The sequence below is a fragment of the Rhincodon typus genome, chromosome 7 (assembly GCF_021869965.1).
Source record: "Rhincodon typus isolate 14 chromosome 7, sRhiTyp1.1, whole genome shotgun sequence".
NCBI lineage: Eukaryota > Metazoa > Chordata > Chondrichthyes > Orectolobiformes > Rhincodontidae > Rhincodon > Rhincodon typus.
Genome location: NC_063338.1, coordinates 33,073,326 through 33,096,891, shown reverse-complemented (window position 1 = coordinate 33,096,891; position 23,566 = coordinate 33,073,326). Strand labels below are relative to the sequence as shown.

The 23,566-nt window shown below is 40.1% G+C and overlaps 1 protein-coding gene across 1 annotated transcript in view; it reads right to left on the bottom strand.

Annotated features, from left to right (window-relative positions):
* The window catches only part of slc40a1 (solute carrier family 40 member 1), a 46,791-nt gene that overhangs the window by 4,620 nt on the left and 18,605 nt on the right, over positions 1-23,566 (bottom strand). Inside the window, exons 4-7 of the mRNA XM_020527531.2 lie at positions 18,811-18,926; positions 13,614-13,740; positions 2,673-2,918; positions 885-1,538 (exon numbers count right to left, since the gene is read on the bottom strand). Of these exons, the coding sequence (XP_020383120.1) occupies positions 885-1,538; positions 2,673-2,918; positions 13,614-13,740; positions 18,811-18,926 (1,143 nt within the window). The remainder of the gene's footprint in view (positions 1-884; positions 1,539-2,672; positions 2,919-13,613; positions 13,741-18,810; positions 18,927-23,566) is intronic.

Sequence of the window (23,566 nt, the reverse complement as noted above, 5' to 3'; positions counted from 1 at the left end):
CCACTTCCATAATGGAGAGGAAGAGCTCCAATTCTGCGCAAAACTTTGCGTCATGTTGGTGTTGCATTCCTGTATACTCCTTGCAAGAGATACAGGGATGTGTATCAATGATTTTGCTTTATGCTTGTAATGATTTAGCCAGCAATTTATATAAACCAGCAGCTGTTATGTATGAGGCTCGCAGCAGTGTTACGTGGATGAAGGTGAGTTGAAGCTATGAATGTTATGTATGTCATAGTTGATAGAGATTGAGCTATGGCATGCTGAGCAGCATGTGAGGCTAGCATTAGTCTTGGTGCTAGAGTATTACCTAAGGGAAGCGCCAACTTATTATGCAACTCAGCACTTGACTAACGGTAGGACTGGCATTTGAAAATACATTCTATGGCCTTGATTATTCACATGAGGTTATCAAATTTCTTTAAGCACTGTCTGTATGTTGACTGGGCTAAAGGCCTAGCACTGACCTCCACACTCACTCCACCACCACCCACCCGCACTTCCAATACCTGCTGCAACCAATATGCATCTCCTGTTTAGACTAATGTTAGCTGATGCTAGGAAGCACAGCAGTCCCTCAGCAATGCATTAGGTGTGGAAGCCATGTTCATTCCCAGTTTGGGTACTGACCAATTTTTCTGTTTCAAAACAAGAAGAAAACCTGATCTAATTTATGTTAATTCAACTACTGTCTTATCTTGACACAAATCCTGAGAAGTCTATTAGTTAGATTTTCATAACACCCCAGTGCAAAATGTTAACAGACAGAGGCGATGTGATATAAATCTTGCAGTTTCAAGTTTTGGGCTATGAATTCCTCTTCTTGAAGTTTGACTAACCAACACATCTCTATTGTTAACTTTTCAGTTTAAGTTCAGACTTACCAACTCTTGCGGCAATGATGCCAGCAAACAGCAAACTCACTGAGATATAAGATTCTGGTTGAAATTGGTCATCGCTTGGGGATTCAGTTGTTGCGTTGTTATAGCCGACTGTGGTGACTAGCTGAGGTTCTGCAGTTGTCATAACAGGTTCCATCAAGGTATTCATAGCCATATATCTGCTGGCAAAGTCCTCAAATGGTGATACAGATAAATCTAAAGGACTTCCAGGCATGAAGACAGAAACTACAGACAAAAGCAGGCATGAAAACTGAGCCACACCGGAGATAAAGCCTGTACGAATCAGGCCACATTTTCGGCGAATCCACGTAAAGGCTACGGTTCCCAGAATTCCAGCAATAGCTGAAGCCCCCATCAGCAGACTAAGAAAAGATCCACTCAAACCTTGTGTGTAGGCATATCCAGTTGTGATGCAGTCAAAGCCAAGCACTGTCATATAAAGGAACGCAAGACCCATGCCAGCCCAGAACACATCTTGGTTGTAATAGGCTACCCACCCATCCCTTAATGTATGGAAAGGCCCAAAAACTTTGTCACCACAATGTTGCTCTTCTTCTTGTTCCACTGTCTTCACTTTCATCCCATGAGCACCTTCAGCTGGTTTCCCATCTGTGTTTGTTTGGCCATATTCAATATCTGGAAAAACATAATATCTTCAGTTAGTAACCAGTGGCAAACTCAGAGCGCTCCAGATCAAAGAAGTTTTCAGAACACACAGCAGTTTGCAGGTTTAAATTTCCTGAATTTAATCAGCTTATTAGACTACAAGGAACTCTAAATCAGTACAGCAAATATTATTATTTTACTCAAATTGAAACTAAAATTTCAAAAATTGAACTTAACAATTAGAATAGTGTCTGTTCATCCTTACAATGCTTATATTTTAGCTGTTTGAAAACTAACGTTGGCAAATATGATATAAACATCTATTTCATTTTAAACAGTGCAATCTTATAAAAATGTACATTCAGGAATGAGGAGGCTGAATGAGTGTTCAAAAACCGGTGCCTGCAAATATTCAGCATCTACTAAATTTAACATTGATTTACTGGCTAAACAGTACAATTTACAGGGTGAATGGGTCTATAACCTAATATGTTAGCTCACTGGAATTCTTGTGAACTGTGAAGCTAATGGTTAGCACAATGTTTTGCTTTGTATTATTTTCATGTTTTACATTCATCATATTTTATTTGGCAGATGTGATTAATGAAATGGTCAAACATATTTTGAACAGAAATTCAAGCAAATGATCCAGTTAAAAGAAAAGGGTGGTTGCATGTTTGTAGGCATCTGCAGTTCATGAGATGAGCAATAAGTGTGGTAATAGTTGACTATTCCTCCAGTTTGCTTTTCTTTCATTTGGAGATGAGTCACAATGTAACCAAAGCAGCCAATTGAATCCCAGAGGGCAGGCACACTGGGCACAGGATGGGAAGAAATTCCATCTTAGAGGCTCCCTCGCCTTGTTATTGCTCCTAACCATTAGAGGTCATGCTTATAATATTCGGTAAGTATTTTATAAGTCAGAGTTTGTTTCCTTTTAAATACATTTCATACTATAGATTGTGATTGACATAAACATGTTAGAGTGGAAGAAAGAGATTTTGTTATATATAACTACAGGAAAATCTCAAGAACTCAGCAACAACATGAAGCCTCCACAATTATGCTAGGGAATAAACTAATTTATGTTAATGAGTATCCTCTTCACAGCTATGACAGAACTATCTTTTGACTAAGTGGTCGTTCATGATATGTATTGAGTACCTTTTTGTTTGTTCAATGGTTTCATTTCCTGTTCATCCACCTTCTGTCCTGCTTTGATGGCTAACGCAGGTGTTCTTTGGTAAATTTTCCATAACAGATAATACTCAAGACACATGGAGCAGAGGTTCCAACCAGAGATAAAGCCACAGCCAATGACAGGGGAGCCAAAGGTCATTATTTGTCCAACTGCCATTGGAGCCAAAATGTTTGTAATCTGATCAATTCTGCGCACTGTAGCGTTCATATCTGTCAAGGCAGAAAAAGACTGTGATGTTTATGTTGTCTGGAATACAATTTATACATTTGACATTCTTTTATTAATAACAAATGAATACTTGGTAATTATTATTGTAAACTTTTATTTTACATGAAGTAACAAATGAATTCTCTAATCTTAACAACAATATTCGGTAACATGATTGTAGCTTCTTTAAATAGTTTAACAAAATTATGAAAAAGTGCTTTAAGTTTCACAAGTGAATGAGGAAGGTCTATTTAATGTACATAGATGCGAGTGCTTTTTGTATCTTAGAGTCATAGGGGTCTACAGCTCCAACAAAGGCTGTCTGGCACATCGAGTCTTTGCTGGTCAAAAACAATATCCCATTCTAATTCTATTTTCCAACACCTGACCTCTTTTACTTTGATATTGCAAGTGTACATCTAAATATCTTAAAAGTTATAAGGATTTCTGCCTGTATAACCCTCATAGGCAGAGTTCACCCACCAAACTCTGGCTGAAAAATCTTACCTCACATCCCATCTAAACCTTCTGCCCCTTATCTTAAATCTATGCTCCCTGGCCATTGATCCTTTGCCAATGGGAAAAAATTTCTTCCTGTCTTCCTGTTTATGCTCCCCCTAATTTTATACTTCTGAGTTATGACCTTTCTCTGCTCCAAAGAAAACAACCCCAGTCTATTTTTTAAAAAAAGAACTGCTGGCGCTGCGAATCAGAAACACAAACAGAAATTGTTGAAAAGACTTAATTGGTCTGGCAGCATCTGTGGAGAGGAAGCCGTGTTAACATTTCGGTTCTAGTGACCCTTCTTCAGAGCTGATTGTATCTATGGAAAGGTTGGTATATATGCTGACAGTGGGGTGGGTGGAGTGGGAAGGAGTAAACGATAAGTGGAGATGGAGCCCAGAGAGAGAGAACAACAGTTGGGCAGACAAAGGAATGGGTAAAGGTCAGCCTGGGAGAATCAATAACTGCTCTTGAGGACCATTAGTAACTGACAATGGATTGGTTATGGTAGCAACTCATGTGATGACAAGAGATGGTGCATGGGGTTGGGGTAAGGACATGGTAGCAAGTGCTCAGGCCCTAAAATTGATGGACCCGTCATTTCGTCCTGAAAGCTGCAGGTTCCCCAAGTGGAAACAAGATGTTGTTGTTCCATCTTATGTTGAGCTTCACTAGAGCACTGTAGCAAACCCAAGACAGTGATGGTGTGTTGACATGGCAGAAAACCAGAATCTTAGGGTCATTTCTGTGGAAAGAATGTAGGCGTTCTGCAAAGCAGTCGCCCAGTCTGTGTTTCATTTCCCTAGCATAGAGAAGACCACATCATCAGCAGTGAATATAGTAGACTTGATTTGCTGTTTCACCCGGAAGGTGTGTTTGGGGCCTTGATAGTGAGGAGGGAAGAAGTAAACGGGCAGGAGTTACACCTTCTGCATTTGCACAGGAAGGTGCCGTGAGGGTGTGGGGAGATGTTGGGTCTGGAGGTGGAATGGACCAAGGTGTCCCAGAGGGAGCAATCCCTGCAGAAGGTTGACAAGGGAGGAGAGCGGAATACATGTTTGGTGATGGATCCTGTTGGAGGTAGTGGAGATGGCAGCTAATGATCCTTAGGGAATGGATGTGAAACTGGGAGAATGGAATAGAGTCTTTACAAGAAGCAGGTTATGAGGATGTATAGTCAAGGTAATTCTGGTTGTCTGTGGGTTTGTAGTGGATGTCGCTGGCCAGCCAGCCTATCCCCAGAAATGGAAACAGAAATATCGAGGATGGGAAGGGAGGAAGCAGAGATAGACCAGATGAAGGTGAGTGTGGGGTGAAAGTTGGAAGCATACTAATGATGTCATCGATGTACTAAAGAAAAAGTTGTGGGTGGGGGCCAGAACAGGATTGGAACAAGGAATGTTCCACGTACCCCACAAAGAGACTGGCATAACTGGGACCCAGTGGCGGATTAGGATGGTTCAGGCCTCTTTTCCAGGAAGAAGCAGAGAGCACTGAGACCATCCTAATAGGGAATGGATGTGTAAAGGGATTGCAGAGGAGGTAGCTTGTGCCCACGAACTGGAAATTTTGAAACTGACGTAAAGTGTCAGAAGAATCACAGATGTATGTTAGAAAGGACTGGACAAAGGGAGAAAAATCGAGTCGAGGTAGGAAGAGTTGATTTTTGTAGGGCACAGCCAGGCACAATCAATCCTCTTTGTGGATTTTGGGAAGGAGACTTTCTCTCCACAGATGCTTCCAGACCTGCTGAGTTTCTCCAGCAATTTCTGTTTGTGTCCCAGTTTATTCAATCTCTCTTCATAACAAAATCTCTCCAGCTCAGGTAACATCCTGGTAAATCTCCTCTGCACACTCTCCAATGCAATCACATTCTTCCTATAATGTGGTTTCCAGAACTACACACAATACTCTAACTGTGACCTAACCAACGTTTTACATAGTTCCAGCATAAACCTCCATGCTGTTAAACTCTATGCCTCAGATAATTAAGGCAAATATCACATATGCTTTCTTAACCACTTTGTCTACCTGTCCTGCTGCCTTAAGGAACAGGTAACTATGAACACCAAGGTCCCACTGATCCTCAGTGCTTCCCAGGGTTCTCCTGTTCTTGTTTGTCCTGTCCAAGTGCAATACCTCACAATTATCTACATTGAATTCCATTTGCTACTAATCAGCCCAGCTGACCAGCCCATCTATCTCATCCTGTAAACTAAGACTATTTATTCTCCTCGCTACTTACCACCCTACCAATTTTCGTATCACCTTCAAGCTTACTGATCAATCCTCCTACATTCATGTCTAAATCATTTATATATACCATAAACAGCAAGGGCTCTGACAGTGATCTCTGCGGAATAACACTGGACACAGGCTTCCAGTCACCAAAACATCCTCGACCATCACCCAATGCTTTCTGCTACTCAACTAATTCTGGATCCAATTTACCACATTTCCTTGGATCCCACGAGCTCTTACCTTTACTATCAGTCTCTCATTCAGGACCTTACCAAAAGCCTGGCTGAAATCCAAGGAGACTACATCAAGTGCATTGTCTTCATCTACATGTCTGGTTACCACATCGAAAAATTCAATCAGTTGGTCAGGCATGACACCCCTTAACACAACCATGCTGATTGTTCTTCATTAGTGCCTGCCTCTCCAGGTGCAGATTAATTCTGTCCCTCTGCATTGCTTCCAATAGTTTCCTCACCACTGAGGTTAAACTGACTGGCCAAGTGGCTTCCTGGTTTATCCCTTGCTCCCTTCTTGAATAATGGTACCACATTGTCTGTCCTCCAATCCTCTGGAACCTCTCCTGTGGTCAGGGAGGAATTGAAAATGATTGCCAATGTGCCTGTTATTTCTTCCTTTGCCTCACCCACCAGTCTGGGATACATTTCATTCAACCCTGGAGATTTAATCCTGCCAGACCACTCAGAACTTCGTCTCTGACGATGCTAATTTCTTCCAGTATATCACAGTCCTCTTCCTAAATTGTAAAACCGCATTATCCCTCTCAATAAAAATATTCATTGTGAAATTTTAATATGCGTCAAATTCTTTTTACAACAGCAGATAAGATGGTTGCCACCGAAGACTAAATACCTAAGTAATAAAGTTCAAAATATTATCACTAAAGGCTTACTTATTAAGGCTTACTCATTAAAAGCTTTTATACAGATCAATAATTGCATAGAAATTTTTAAGCTCTAAGCAAGCTCACTGGTGCTGCTTCTGAATAAAGCCCTATTTAATCTACTGTTCTTCATTATTATATATCAACATTTAAAAATCCTAGGCACGCTTTTGTCCATGATCTCACTGAATTGGCCGAACAGGCTCAAGGGGCTAAACAGCCTACCACTGTTCCTATGTTCCTGTGTTCCCCCAAAACTAGCCAGATGCTAACTCCTTTCTTTAGTCAAAGTCACAAAGAGCCAAACATAATTTTGAATTTGGTTCAGCTTTCTGTAAGTAGCACTCTTGTCTCTGAATTGGAACTTTGTGGGGTCACTGCCATTCTAGGATTTGTTTACAATAGTTTGATCATTTGGGCCCTCATTGTTGAGGGGTCTTACCATTCAACATCCGATCAGGTAAAGTACAATGGAACATTATTTAAAAAGCAAGGGAATATGGGTTCAGGATTATGAACAAATATCATCAAAAAATGATCTGGTCATTCGTTTCATTTACTGTCTGTGGGAATTTGATATGTCAAAGAAGGATTGTATCAAAGTCATATGTTAGGAAGGGGAGTGAGATACTATAGGCATAGGAAACCGGAGAGAATTGATCGAAAGCGGCGGGTCACAGAAATCCTTAGTGAGCCAAGGGACACAGCAAGATCGCAGACAACAAAGAACAGCTAGTACAGCACAAACAGAATTAATCAATAATATACATAAAAGTCTGGCTTTGTCTCAGCCAGTCAAGGAAACGCGTACACTCCTTTAATCTGTATAGAGGAAGAGATTATTAGAAGATCGCAAGATGCTTGATCTGCTAAAACTGATGTATCTGAGCTCCAGTTTTCTCAAAACTGCAAGACTTTTCTAGTTTTTCAAACATTATGCAACTAAATTTAACATCACCAGATTTCCACTTTTACAGACCAATTGCTCACTTTCCTGTGCTGTACTAGTCACTTGCTTAGTCTGACTCCACTTTAATTCCAGCTTCAATAACTGCTCCCCATTGTATTCTCCAATAAACCTCAAATCAAATAAAACATTTATTCATTATGAATTGTTCCCTAACTGAGATACAACAGATCAGCATTTTCTATACCCCAATGCTTACTGTTTGAGATTGAAACCCATTCAATCCTCTGCACCCTCTGCTACCTCAGTTAGGCAGCTCTACAATGATCGAGAGCAGTGCCAGCAATTGACCAACTGGCCTGATTTAATATTGAGACCATCAACGAGTACCTAGCATCCTTCCAACTCAGTTCCATGTCTCTCTATAAGCCAAACAACTAACAGATAGGGTAAACTTTGCTGAATACATAAGCTGATTAAATGCTTTAATATGCTTTAAATGTATGTCAGGACACTCATGGGAGCCCTAGTGGCAGTGTCCCTACCTTGTGACCTAGGTTCAAGTCCCACCTGCTCCAGAGGTGTAATAATAACATGTCTAAATTGATTGATCAGGAGGAAGTCAGCATGTGGGTCACCCTTAATATCAAATTTAAAAGAAACCTCACACATGAATGTTTATAGTCAGTTTCCATATGTTCCCCTCTTTGAAGGCAGTGCTGTATGACTTTCCACAGAATTTTACTTTGTATTCATAAGTGCCAGTGATGTGAAGTGTTCACTGGTGTGCACACAGCATCACAAGAATTTCACTGGAAATATTTTAAATGCTTTTGATCATATGAGGACAAATTAGACAGCAAGGTGTAACACTGTTCATACTGTGAACTCACAAAGTACAAATAATAATTAATATGTCAAAAAACACCGCAAAAAATGATTATCTGGCCATATACATGTTGAGAATTGAATTGATGTTGTTCATTATGAGTAATAATGAATTATGCTTTTCCTTTGTCTAATATTTTAAAAGCTCTCAAACAATTATATTTCACTTGAAAATATAATTTGCATTCAGGAACAAGGGGCTGAACTTTGAGTAATTCCATGGATGCTTTCTTGCCATGAGCTCTGGCAAGTTACCTCATGCAGTTCTCCATGGCTCACCTCATTATGTATACGCACCACATCCCTTTGGTGCTGCACTCTTTTGCATCTGAGGGTATAAAGGCAGCATGGGTGACATTTCATTGCAACTTGAGTTGTAAATGTATTGTTTCTTTAAATCACTAACTGTCTGACTGACTGTCACTGTAACTTCAACGATAAGAATGAAGCTGCACAGGCACCCCATATCATGTTAGAACCCTGCCTGAATGAGTGCTACTGGTTACCTAATACATGACACAGCATAACATTGTCATTGTTCAATGCATCATAAGTTATAAAGCCTTCAAATAATTGATCAGGTTAACTTTTATTGAACAAGGGGAAATCAAAGAAAAGAACAAGCAGGAAAGCTGCTTTTGCTTTGGGAATAAATAGGGGCTGCTTGCCTTGCAAAAAAACAACACATTTACAGTTGATGAATGATAACTTAACCCAATTTACATATGTTGGAGCCAAGTGTCTGGTTTTTTTGCACCCAAAGCTGCCCTGCTCTGTCAAACTGAAGGTCAAGTTCCTTCTGCTTCATGTTTAAGGGGAGCAGATGGCATAGTGGTATTATCATTAAACTATTAATCCAGAAACTCAGCAAATGTTCTGGAGGCCCAATCTGGAACCTCATGGCCTGGCAAATACCCCACTCAACCATTACCATTAAGCTGGGGATCAATCCTGGTTCAGTGAACAGTGAAGCAGGGCATGCCAGGAGCAACACTAGCCATACCTAAAATTGAGGTTCCAACCTGGCAAAGCTACCAAACAGGACTATTTGCATGCTGAACATCATAAGCAGCAAGTAATAGACAGAGCTAAGTGATCCTACAACCAATGGAGCAGATCTAAGCTCTGCAGTCCAGTTTGATCCAGTCATGAGTGGTGGTGGACAAGTAAACAACTCACTGAAGGAGGACGCTACACAGATATTCCCATCCTCAGTAATGGAAAACCCCAACATATCAGTGCAAAAGATAAGGCTGAAGTATTTGTAGCAATCTTCACCCAGAAGTGCCATGGGGATGATCATCTCAGCCTCCTCCTGTTGTTCCTAGCATCATAGATTCCAGCCTTCAGACAATTTAATTAACTCCACATGATACTAAGAAGCAGTTGGAGGCACTGGATACTGCAAAGGCTATGGGCCCTGACAGCATTCTGGCCACAGTACTGAAGACTTGAGCTCCAGAACTTGCCACTCCCTGAATTAAGCTCTTCAAGTACAGTTACAACACTGGCATCTACCCAACAATGTGGACAATTGCCAAGGTATGTCCTGTACACAAAAATCAGGACAAATCCAACCCAGCCAATTACCAGCCCATCGGTCTATTCTCGACCATCAGTAAAATGCTGAAAGGTGTCATCAACAGTTCTGTCAAACAGTACCTGCTCAGCAATAACCTGATGCCAGTGCTGGGCTCAGATGGACAAAGTCAGAACTCACACGATACCAGGTTATAGTCCAACAGGTTTATTTAAAATCACAAGCTTTCTGAGTGCTGCTCCTTCATCTCATGAAGTCCCTGCTCAGTGATGCCCAGTTTGAGTTTCACCAGGGTCTCTCAGCTCCTGACCTCATTACAGCCTTGGTTCAAACTTGTACAAAAGAACTGAATTCCAGAAGTGAAGTGAGAGTAATAACCTTTAACATCAAGGACACATTTGACCGAATGTGGCATCATGGAACCCTAGTAACACTAGAATCAAAGGGAGCAAACTCTCTGGTGTTTGGAGTCATACCTGGCAACTTCAAAGACTATGATTTATATCATTTAGAAGGACAAGGGCAGAAGATGCATGGAGACATCACTATCTGGGGGGCACTGCCCTAGTGGTATTATCGCTTGACTATTAATCCAGAAACTCCGCTATGTTCTGGGGACCTGGGTTCAAATTCCACCACAGCAGATGGTAGAATTTGATTTCAATAGAAAAATATCTGGAATTAAGAATCTACTTATGTCCATGAAGCCATTGTTGATTGTCAGGAAAAAAAAATCTCATTCACTAACGTCCTTCAGTGAAGGAAATTTGCCAACCTCACCCGGTCTGGTCTACATGTGACTCCAAACCCACACAATGTGGTTGACTCTGAATTACCCTCCAAAATGGCTAGCAAGCCATTCAGTTGTACCAATTGCTACAAATTCTCTTCAACAGCAACTGCGGATGGGCAATAATTGCTGGCCAGCCAGCGATGCCCACATCCCAAAAATGAAATTTTTTAAAACCTACAAGTTCCCCTCCAAGCCTCAAATATCTTGCCTCGGAACTATATCTCCATTCCTGATTGTTGATAAGTCAAAATCGTGGAACTCCTTTCCTAACAGCACACCAAGTACCACAGCAGTTCCAGAAGTCAGCTCACTAACACCCTCTCAAGGGTAACTAGAAACAGGCAATTGATGCTGCCCTGCCCAGCTGTGCCTACATCCTAAGAAAGAATGTATTAAACAAATGAGAACTTACTTTAAGATGCTTCCTGCCTGCAATTGGAGTTCAGCCTGTCTCAGTACCCTTCAAAATCAGTGGTTGGCATTGGGTCTCTCTACCATCACCTGGTTCAACCCATCCAACCCTGAGAACTCCAAGAATGAGACTCTTTGTTTCAATAGTCTACACAATGATACTAATTCCTGTTCAGTTCTTATATATAGTTGTCTGCAAAGGGTCAGGATTGGGAACAATCCAACCATGTCCAGTCTTCCCACCCCTTGAATAGTGATGAAATGTTGGACTAATGTAAAGACAAGATGTAGTGATTGCTAACACAATAGCTGGCATCTTCATGCATAGTTTGCTGCATTTGATCACAGGCCTCCTGCATAAGAACTGAATTAGAGTGAGGGAAGAGCATGTACAACCCTGTCGTGTAACATGCCTAAAATGTGACATAGCTGGTTGATTAATTTGACACAATTCCATTGCTGTTGCTTGAAAAAATACAGAGAAATAATTGTTGGAGGCTGCCACCACATTGACAGTCTGATTCCAGAGTCAACTCTCTTGGGAGTTAGTCTGAAAATTGATCTTTAAAAAATCCACATTTCCAGTCAAAGATTTTTAAAACAGATGATTTTAGAGATAAGTATGGACAGAAATGTCTAAATACTCTGTAGGCAGGGTAGAAGAAATTTTACTAAAGCCAAAATAATGTAGATTTTGGTATAAAACTGTTTGCGTTAAATATATATTATTTATATATTATATATATACTATTTATATATAAATAGAATCTTTTACCTGATTCTTAGAAATTTTACCCACAATATTCAACTCCCTCAGGACGTGGAGAAATTAAACGAAATCTATACACACATATTGTACATGGCCTGTTAGATGAGGTGGAATTTATATTTTCTCATTTCCCAATCTTTGATTCACAGAACTGAAAGTATTGCAGGATTTGTTTTGGGAAAGCATGTTGGTTCAGTTCTTTACAAGAGATGAAGCTCAGAAAGACATTGTAAAAAGCAAAAAAAATAAATTTAGTTCTTGTTGTATAAGGCATTAGTCCTGAAGGGGATAGTGTTCACACTGTCTGTGGGTGACTACTCCCAGCTTTTAGAAGAAGCAGAGGTACCTATACCAGCCCCCTAAGGTGCTAGTAATTATCGCTGACTAAATATAGTTGCACTTATTGCTAATATGCAATAAACATTTCCATATCTACGAAACAGTGTCTGTTCATCTCACTCTCTCCAGCCATTATGTTTTAATTGGGTGATGATTATTCTTTCAATAATAATTCATGTTGATTCCTATCTTTATCATCCACACTTTAAGTAAAATTAAGTCTCTCTGATGCACCAAAAATGGTAAATTTTGATCAACTGAGAATATATTAACTAATTTGAAAACAAAGACTCTAAGAGAACATATAATGCATTTGTATATGGGCTTAAGAATCCAATTTTAAGCATATCACAGCTTTGACATGTTCACTGCGGTCCAAATCAAACCATATCTATGTAGGCCTGTCATAAATTGATCTGACGTTATTTCTGCATTACAGTCCTAAACTTAAAAGAGTTTTTTTAAAACTTCCTTCATGTTACAGTAAATAGATATGGATATTTCCTGAAGTAGAACATCTTGTAACTTCCAAACAATTTCTATTTTATAACTGATTTATTGCTCTTTCTCTTCTGCCCTTCCTCTTTTCTGAGGATGACAGCTGTTGCTGGGGTACAACTTCCATGGGGCTAAGAAGAAATGCCTCACAACCAGACTAAATCTTGTCTGAATCTGACATCGCACTGGTATTCTATCTAGCAAGAGTCACAAAGAATATGCTTAAAAACAAGAGTTGGGCTTCAGGATCACTAAGGTGAATAGCTGCCATTTCTCTGCTTTTGGCATATTCAGGACCAAGAATCAAGATGCGTCTGTTATATTTTGACATTCTCAACTAAGTTGTTGTGGAGTAAATATAACTAAAGTTTAAAGGTTCAATCTGCCCTATAATTTCAATCTTCCCTGCTAACTCAAGCACACATTGTGTAGATTGAAATACAAAATTGTCATTTTAACAATTCCTAAACAAATTTATCAATAATTATCCTTGAATAAATCTATTGGGAAAGACCAGGGCTTTGACTTGACATATCATTGATTCATTCTTTACAAAAGGTGCAAATAAAGAATGGCCCTGCAAAGGACATAATATCAACAGTGCTGCAAAGTCCTGGTAACATTGGCACAGGTTATTTATTAACAAGTGATTAGATGTGTAAGAATATTCTGCCAGAATACAAACTTGCACAATGTACGAGCTGAATTACAAGCCAACGTTCATTTGTCTTTTGACTTGAATGGTGTAGGGCATTCTGAGCCTTTTAGTTGAAAATTGAAAGGGTCTCAATGTCATACAAAGGGTGGACTAAGCTGCAGATTAATCAGAAATAGACAAATCTTTCTGTGCAATTCCCGAGTGCAGGCTCTCTATGATGCTTTAGGAATAAGGTGGACAGCGCTTACCTGCCAATCTGCTTCTGTCTTCTCCTGCAACAACAACAATCCAGTCTCTCTGAATTGTGATTCCCACAGCAGTACTTGCTAGATTTGCAATGTTGGCAATGGTAATAACCAAAATGTAGCAGAAGGTCTATAAAAGTTTTACATGAAAAGAGCATGAGAAATACAGTTGATTAAATAGATCCACATTTATATATCTTCTTGAAAATAACATCAATAATACACACGTTTTATTTATAGGATACGATCTTGTTTCAAATTATTGATATGCTTATGTTTGTTTGTTAACATGAGAAAAATTTACTCCTATCAAGGGCTTCTAGTAAACAAGTTAGATATCTGAGGTATGTCCTGTTTATGTCTCTCATTGAGTTAGGGGAGTTGCACTTGTTCTCTGGACACTGCCCTCCAAACCTAGAATTCTGGTCACCATCTACGGCAAGGTTACATGACTTAAATCACAGAAAAGAGCAACATGACCCACTAACATTAGCCATTTGTAAAATGACAGAGACCTGCAGAGCTTTGGATCAATAATCTGGAAGACTAGCTAAAAACAGCTTAATCTGAAAGTTATCAAAGATTCTTACTGATGCCGGCACATTAGGCTTTCTCCTCTTATTTTTAAGAATCCAACTTTGACAGTAATTTGAAAATGTACAAAAATGTTCTGACAATATTTGCCTTCAATTTAATGCAAACACAGTAAGCAAGAATTGCGTTTTGTGTCAGCATAACCTTTCTCATGACCTCCACAGATAGCATTTTGTAATGACTATGGAAATTGCTAGTGTGCTGAAACAGCGGACAATGGCAGTCTGCAATTGCATTTACTCTGTTCTACAGCAGTACAATAGTCTAAAGGAAGTTGATTTAAAACAGAAAAACAAAAGTACTGGAAAGTGTTGGAAACAATTTAAATTATCACACTCCCGTAATTCTGGATGTTACTAGGGTAAAGGATGGAACACTTTGGCACATGTGCAGGGCAGTGTGTTATCCAGATTTTTTGATGACAGACTTCTCCATTTGGATCTGTGCAGGCTTGTTTCTTTCTCATTTTGTGGGGCCCAACAAAGAGGCTCTGAGATTGGCTTTCAGAATGTATTTGTATCTAAGTTTGTCATGTCATATATTGTGAGTTCCTGTGCGCAGCTGGCTGCAGAATGCTGCCTTTGGCATGCAGGAATGCTCCATGCAATTAACATGACTGACTCGATGAAGCAGACCGCTGAAAGGCATGCTCTTGATATTGCGGCACCCTGCAAGGTCTTCAGTGTTAAGTATTTTGTTCTCCAAGTTGCTGTTGCAAAAACATTATAATGGATGCTTTCCAACACCAACACATCATTCCTGGATGTGGGGCCCAAAACCCCTTACAATATTCCAAATGTGGTCTGACCAGAGCCTCATACAGCCTCAGCAGTTCATGTCTGCTGTAAATTCTGGCCCTCTTGAAATGAATACTAACATTGCATTTGCTTTCCTAACTCCCCACTGAATCTGCATGTTAACCTTAAGAGAATCCTGAACTAGGGCTCCCAAGTCTGTTTGTTTTTGAGATTTCTGAAGCCTTTCTCCATTTAGAAAATTGTCTACATCTCTATTCTTCCTACCAAAGTGCATAACCTCACACTTTCCCACATTGTATTCTATCTGCCACTTCTTTGCTCACTCTCCTAGCATGTCCAAGTCCTTCTGCAGCCTCCCCACTTCCTCAACACTACTTGTCCCTCCAACTGTCTTTGTATCATTTGTAAACTTAGCAACAATGCCCTCAGTTCCTTTGTCCAGATTGTTAATGTATAATGTGAATAGTTGTGGTCCCAACACTGACTCCTGCAGAACTCCATCAGTCACCAGCTGCCATCCCTTTATCCCCACTCTCTGTCTTCTGCCAGTCAGCCAATCCTCTATCCATGCCAATACTATGCCCCTAACACCGTGGGCTCTTATCTTATTTAACAGCTTCCTGTGTGACACCTTGTCAAAGGCCTTCTAGAAATACAAGTAGATCACGTCCACTGGCTTTCCTTTGTCTAACTTGCCTGTTACCTCCTCAAAGAATTCTAACAGATTTGTCAGACATGGCTTCCCCTTTCTTTTGAAATTCTAGTATGTTGCTCGTATCTTCTAATGTGAAAACTAATGCAAAGTACCTGTTCAGTTCCTCCGTCATTTCTTTGTTTCCTATTACTACATCTCCAGCCCCATTTTTCAGTAGTCCAATGTCCACTCTTGCCTCACTCTTACCTTTTAAATATCTACAAAGCTCTTGCAACCTTCTTTTGTTACAGTAGCTAGCTTACCCTAATATTTCATCTTCTCCCCACTTATTGCTTTTTCTAGTTATCCTTTGCTGGTTTTAAAAGGCTTCCAAATCCTCTGGTCTCTCTCTAATCTTCAACACATTGTCTGCTTTTTCTTTATTTTTATGCTGTCCCTGACTTCCTTTGTCTGCCATGGTTGTTTCATCTTCCCTTTATATGTTTCTTCTTCCTTGGGATGAATTTCTGCTGTGCTTTCCAAATTTCCCACAGAAACTCCTGCCATTGCTGCTGCACCGTCTTCCCTGCTATGCTCCCCTTACTATCAACTCTGGCCAGCTCCTTCCTCATGCCTTTGTAGTTACCTTTACTCAATTGTAATACCATTGCATCTGATTCCAGCTTCTTCCTCTCAAACTACAGGGTGCATTCTATCATGTTATGGTCACTGTCCCCAAGGGGTTCCTTCACCTGAAGTTCTCTAATCAACTCTGCCTCATTACACATCAAATCCAGAATTGCCCATTCCCTAGTGGGTGCTACCACAAGCTGCTCCAAAAACCATTACATAAACATTCCAAGACTTCCTTTCCTCAACATCAGCTACCATCCTGATTTTCCCAGTCCACCTGCATATTGAAGTCCTCATGATTATTGTAATAGTGCCTTTCTGACATGCCTATTCTATCTTCTGGTTTATTTCCTTCTCCACATCCTGACTACAATCAGGAGGCTTGTACACAACACACACAGATTCTATACCTTTCGACCCTATTTCACTTCTTGCCAGTGATTAAATTTCATTTCTTACTAACAAAGCGACCTCTGGCTATCTGTCTCTCCTTTCGATAGGACTGTGTATCCTTGGATATTTAGTTACCAGCCCTGATCCCCTTGCAGCCACATGTCTGTGATGCCCACAACATCATACCCATCAATTTCAATCTGCAGTACAAGCTTATTTACCTTGTTTCTTATACTGCATTTCAATACAACACGCTCAGTCCTGCATTGACTGTCCCCCTTCTCATATTTACTTTAAAGCCTTATCCCCAGCCCTAGATATGTGATTTGCCAGGGCTCCGGTCCCAGCATGATTCAGGTGGAGTCCATCCATTGGAAAACTCCCTCCTTCCCCAGTATTGGTGCCAATATCCCATGAATTTGGACCTATTTCTCCCAAACCAATCTTTGAGCCATGCGGTTACCATGTTTAATCTTGTTGACCCTGTGCAAATTTGCTCGTGGCTCAGGTGGTAAGCCAGAGATAATTACATTTTTGGTTCTGCTTTGTAATTTAGCCCCTAGCTGCTCATATTTGCTTAGCAGAACTTCTTTCCGCTTTCAACCTATATCATTGGTTCCCACATGGACCACAATAACTGGATCTTTCCCTTTCCACTCCAAATTCTTCAACAGCTCAGATGTGATATCCTGAACTAGGGCACTCGGCAAGCAACACAGCCTTTGGGACACTCAGTCCTGATCATAGAGAACATTGTCTATTCTCCCGACTATACTATCCCTGATTACAGCTACATTTCTCTTCCCTCCCCTCTTGAATGGTTCCCTGTACCATGGTACTGTGGTCAGTTTACTCATCCTCCCTGCAGACCCCACTCATCCATACAGGGAGCAAGAATTGCAAACCTGTTAGACAAGCTCAAGGACTAAGGCTCCTTTAGCACTACTTCCTGGATCCCTCACCATGCATCGCTCATAGTCACACCCTCCTGTCCCTGACCACTGATTGAATTTGAGATAGTTAAGCTAAGAGATGTGACTATATTACTTTTGTGAAACTAGTAGATTGTCCATTCCTCACAGCTGTAGAGAAGTACCTAGTTGGTTTTAATCTTTGTTTTGAGACAAATTCCATGTTCTCTCTAAATCCTGTGAGTAAGCCTGCCAAAAGTTGAGCTAGCTTTCAGCAGATGATGGGCTGTTTCGTCATCCAACATGGTATGATTGGAGAAGGTACTCCTCAGAGAGAGAAAACCTCTGGACTGAATTGAGGACTATATTCTTGATTGTGACAGGAGCCATTCAAGAAAGTTCTCATGGGCAATTAGGGATAGACAATATGCAACATGCACATCCCAAAAATAAATTTTAAAGAAAAATATATACAGAGCACTGCTGGGAAGGGAATTCCATGATTTTCACCTAGCAACAGTAATGGAACACCAATATTGTTCAAATTCAGAATGTTCTATGTCTTGAAAGGGAATGTACAGTTGGTGGTATTCCTATACTTCCACCATCCCTGTCCTTCTAGCTGGTAAACAGCATGCATTTGAAAACTTAAGGTGGTAGATGGGTTGCCAAACAAGTGGGTTGCTTTGTCCCAAATGATGTCAAACTTCTTGAGTGTTATTGGAACTGCACCGATCCAGGTGAGTGAAGTGTATTCCATAATATTTCTAATTTGTGTCTCATAGGTGATGGAGACTGGGGAGACAGACGCTGAGTTATTTATCACAGAATTCCCAATCTCTGGCCTGCTATTACTGGCACAGTATTTATATAACTGACCCAATTCAGTTTTGGTCCATGGCAACACCCCAAATCCACCCCGCCAGGATGATAGTGTGGGCTTCAGTAACAGTAATGCTGTTAAATATTAATGAGATATGGAATTGGTCATTGCCTGGCATTCTGTCGCACAAGTACTACTTGACACATATCATCCTTAGTCTGGATATTGTCCAAATTTTGCAGCATACGGGCATGGACTGTTTCAGTATCAGAGTGGTACTGCACACTGTGCAATCATCAGTGAACATCTCTACTTCTGATCTTATAATGGAGAAAGGCATTGTTCACAACTATATCTGCTTAGCGTGCATCTGTATTTATACTACTTCAGTAAAGGCTTGGCATGGTTGAACATTTCAAAGTGGAAGCACTGAACAACTGAAATAACAACTTACAAGTAACCATCCATGGTACATGGTGCTGAGAGAAGTTTTAAATAGGAAAACGATCATCAGGATGACACCACAAATGATGACTGAGACATTTTGAATAATCAAGGATGTTTGGGCAACTATGGATTGAAAAAGGATTCAATTAGTTATTTTGAAAATTAGTTATTATTATTCACAATGTAATTTTGGAAAATAAAAACCGACTAATATCGGTGCAATACGGTTTTTCCACAATTTTGTAATTTATACCATTCTAACATTTCACAATTTCTTCACGCAGATCATCAGGTATAAATAAAATATCTTAAGCATTCAAAAAAAAAGCAAAAAATATCCTTTGGAAGTGGAAGTCAGTTCTAGAGAGTACAGAAAGAGATTATAATAAAATTACTGACTCGTGAAATTTCACTTCCAATTGGGTTTACTTGACTTGAAGAACTAATTTATGAGATCTTGGCATCAGTGGAGCACTTTACTAGAAAAATGTGTCAAAAACTCATGAATACACTTCCCTCCATCCATATTTAGAACCACAGTCATACAGAATTGAAATAGGCCCTTCGGCCCACCATATCTACACCAAAGAACAAATGCTAAAATGTGCTTCTTAAATGTTGTGTAAGTACCTATTTCTACCATCCTCTCAGGCAAAATGTTCCACCTTTCCAATGCCCTCTGGGTTAAATTTTTTTTTCTTAGATCTCCTCTAGACCACTTATTCCTCACCTTAAAATTAAACCCTGTGGTCTCAGACAAATCACCACATAGAAGAGATTCTCACAATCTAACCGTATGCCTCATATAACTTTGCACACCTCAATCAGATTTCCCCTCTGTTCCAAAGGAAATAAACCCCATCTATCAAGTCTCTCCTCATAACTGAGATTTCTCATCACAGGCAGCATCTTGGTGAATCTCCTCTGCACCCTCTCCACTGCAATCACATCCTTCTGATAGTGTGGCGATCAGAACTGCACGCAGCATCTGTGGCCTAATCAACGCTTTATAAAGTTATATTAAGACTTCCTTGCTCCTATATTCTATGCCCCACCTAATGAAAGGCAAACATCTTGTATTCCAGCTTGACTATCCCACATACCTGTGCTGAAACCTTCAGGGACCTATGGACTCGTACACCAAGGTCCCTTTTTTCCTCCGTACTCACTAGGGACCTACCATCCATTGTGTATATCTTTCCTTTATGAGACCTCCCAAAATGTATTACCTTGCGCATTGCTCTGCTCAATTTACCAGCTGATCAATAACAGACGGTAGCCTGACACCATCCTCCTCACTATCAACAACACCACCAATTTTTGTGTCATCAGCAAATTTATTAATTATACCTTCCACATTCACATTCAAGTAGTTAGTGTACATAACAAGGGTCCCAGCACCAATACCTATGGTACACCACTGGTTAAAGGCTTCTAATCACAAAACCATCCCTCCAATATCACTTTTTGCCTCCTTTTTATAAACCAATATTGTCAAACTTGCCTTGGATTCTGTGGGTCCTTACCATGTGGGATCAGCTTTCCATGTGGGATCTTGTCAAAGGCTTTTCTGAAATCCTTGTAAATTACCTCAACTGCACTACTCCATCAATATATTTAGTCACTGTTCCAAAAACTCAACTAAATTAGTCAGACAGGAGCTCCCTCTAACAAATCCAAGTTGACTATCCCTGATCAATCCCTGCCTTTCCAAGTATTGATTTACCCTGTCTCTTCAAATTTTTTTTCTGATTGCAGATATTCCATCCATTAATGAAATGCTCATAGTTTCACAATGTGTACTTTAAATAGATGAGTTTCTATGCCAGTAGCTCAACTCATACAGTTAGAACTCATGTATCAGTTTTCTGTTTGCAAGAAAGTAGTTTAAGATTGCTGTACAATTGATCCCTTTTGGTAGTCTTACTTTATTGTTATAAAACTCTAAAGATTGTAATAGATCATTGTTTTCCTTTGTTTATGATTTTACATTAAAATATAGGATGAGACTTTACATTCTTTTGTGTTCTTTACTTGTTTTCTAGTTTCACTGCTTTAGTGCATGCCTTTCTCTGCTCAGGATTATTCAAATTCTTCTAATAATATAAATGTGGTGATTTCACCTATGATGCACCTCATTTGATTTTTGGAAAGAACATATTTTTCACTAAATAGTATAGCACAACTGCAATTGAGGATAGAAAGAAGGGTTGTAGAATTAATGGTTTTGGGTGGACGCCGACTAGACACTACACTCAATTCCTTTCCACTGAATTTCACTGATTGCAATAGCTGAATGTTTTGTTGAACTGACCTCTCTGCTGAGGAAGTGTAAAGAAAGTTGTGCAATCATGGCTGCCTGCAGCTGAGCACGTCTTAATTAACCTTACTAAGTGCAATATTTAACAGAATGGGCGCAGATGTTAGCACGGATGCTTTGAAGTGCCAGGGATCTGGGTTCGAATCCACTCCGGGGCAACTGTCTGTTTGAGTTTGCACATTCTCCCCGTGTCTGCGGGGGTTTCCTTCGGGTGCTCTGGTTTCCTCCCACAGTCTGAAGATGTGCAGGTTATGTGGATTGGCCACGCTGAAAATTGCCTCATGGTGTCCAGGCATGTGCATGTTGGATGGTTTAGCCATGGCAAAAACCCCGTGTGGGGATGGGATGGGATTGGGTGGGGGAAATGCTCTGCGGACGGTCAGTGTGGACTCAATGGGCCGAGTGGCCTCTTTCTGCACTCTAAAGATTCTATGAATGATGGTGATGACATTGGAATGGAATTTTCATTCAGCCTTAGAATCGTAGAGTCATAGAGCTGTACAGCATGGAAACAGACCCTTCGGTCCAAATCATCCATGCCAACCAAATATCCTAAATTAATCTAGTCCCATTTGCCAGAATTTAGCCGATACTTTAAACCCTTCCTATTCATGTACTCATCCAGATGCCTTTTAAATGTTGTAATTGTACCAGGGTCCATCACTTCCTCTGGCAGCTCATTTCCATACATGCACTACCCTCTCTGTGTGAAAAAGTTGCCCCTCAGGTCCCTTTTAAATCTTTCCTCTCTCACGTTAAACCTATGCCCTCTAGTTTTGGAATCCCCTAATTTGGGGAAAAGTCCTGGGCTATTCACCCTATCCATGCCCCTCATGATTTTATAAACTCCTATAAGGTCACCCCTCAGCCTCCGACACTCCAAGGAAAATAGCCCCAGCCTCTTCAGCATCTCCGCATAGCTCAAAGCCTCCAACTGTTGTAAATCTTTTCCGAACCCTTTCAAGTTTCACAACATCCTTCCTACAGCAAAGGCCAAAGTCCTGTAACCAATATCCTGTACAACTGCAACATGACCTCCCAACTCTTACACTCAGGTAATGACTGAAAAACATTGCAACACATTCTTGTGCTGCTGAAATTGATTTTGAGGAAGTTTGAGCAATTTGGAAATCTAATCCTTGGGCACGTGATATTCTGATACACAGTGAAGCAGCACAGTATGCAATTTTTAAGAAAAAGCACTGAAGATATACTTAGGAGCAATAGGGGGTTTCAAACCTAATGGGGAAAATTGGAATAATTGTGAATTAAGCTTGAAGTCAATAAAATAGGATGTGAGGATAAACTAAATATTTTCACTGTGATTGGGCTAAATTATTTGAGGTGGTGTCTAACCAAAATTACCTGTGAGGTTCCTAATAAAATGGCCAATTCTGAAATGAATGAGGTTCAGGACCCATATTATGGCATGACTAACCATGAGGTTTGCATTGAGTGTTGCACTGCAAGAAAGGACATAGTTATTAAATGAACCTGTTGCAGATTAGATCATTCACTCAAAGAAACTCTCACATCACTGTAGGTATGAAACAAACTTAGAAATCAGCCTTGAAGATTGATTTTTTTGTTCCTTGGGCCACCTACAAACCTAAATCAAGAATTTGAGGAAATGTATAGAAAGCTGACATAGAAGGAGGCCTGCGATGAGACCATTGCTATAGAAATGGCAGAAAGGGTTAGTTGTAAATTCCACAAAGGAGCTCTTTTCTGAGCCAGCAAAAGAGTTCTACCAGATTTCTGCAAGATTCAGACCACAAAAGCCAAAGTTGCAGCGTCATAATCAAAAATTTAAAGTATATTATTTCCATGGTAGCCACCAACCACTAAAATTCTGCTGTTTGCTATCAAAGCCTATAATGAGTCGGTCAAATCCAGACTGCATGCTGGAATAGGTGAAATAGTAATGCTCCTTAGGACATATTGATTCACTGGGCTGAGGTTGTAGTAGATCAAAACTAGATCAGGAGATTGGAAATCCCTGAAGGTGCATATGATCAAAAGTGGATCTGAAGGTGATGTTATCAAGCAGGAAAGTCAAAATTTGAACTCAGTCTGGGAACAAGAACAACTTTTGGTAGAAGACAGCAATAGAGCTGATGGTAAAGTTCAGCACACTAGAAATGGAAGTTGAAAAAACGGAACTGGTTATGTCCAGCAGTGTCTCTTACTTCAGAAGGAGATAACAAGAAGTCCCTAAGTCGCATGCAAAGATCTTGTGAAAATGACTAGTTATTCCAATCAAAGTGTTCCAGTGTTAGAATATATCCCACTACTTCATAGTAGGAAGGAAAACATCCTCCCTGATGGGAAGGAATTGATTTCAGAAGATAAGGTTAAAGTGAGTCAAGTTATTTAAAGTAGGGATCAGTAAGATTCTGCTTGTCATTGTGGAAGTGCTAAGAGAACACCAAGTGATAAAACC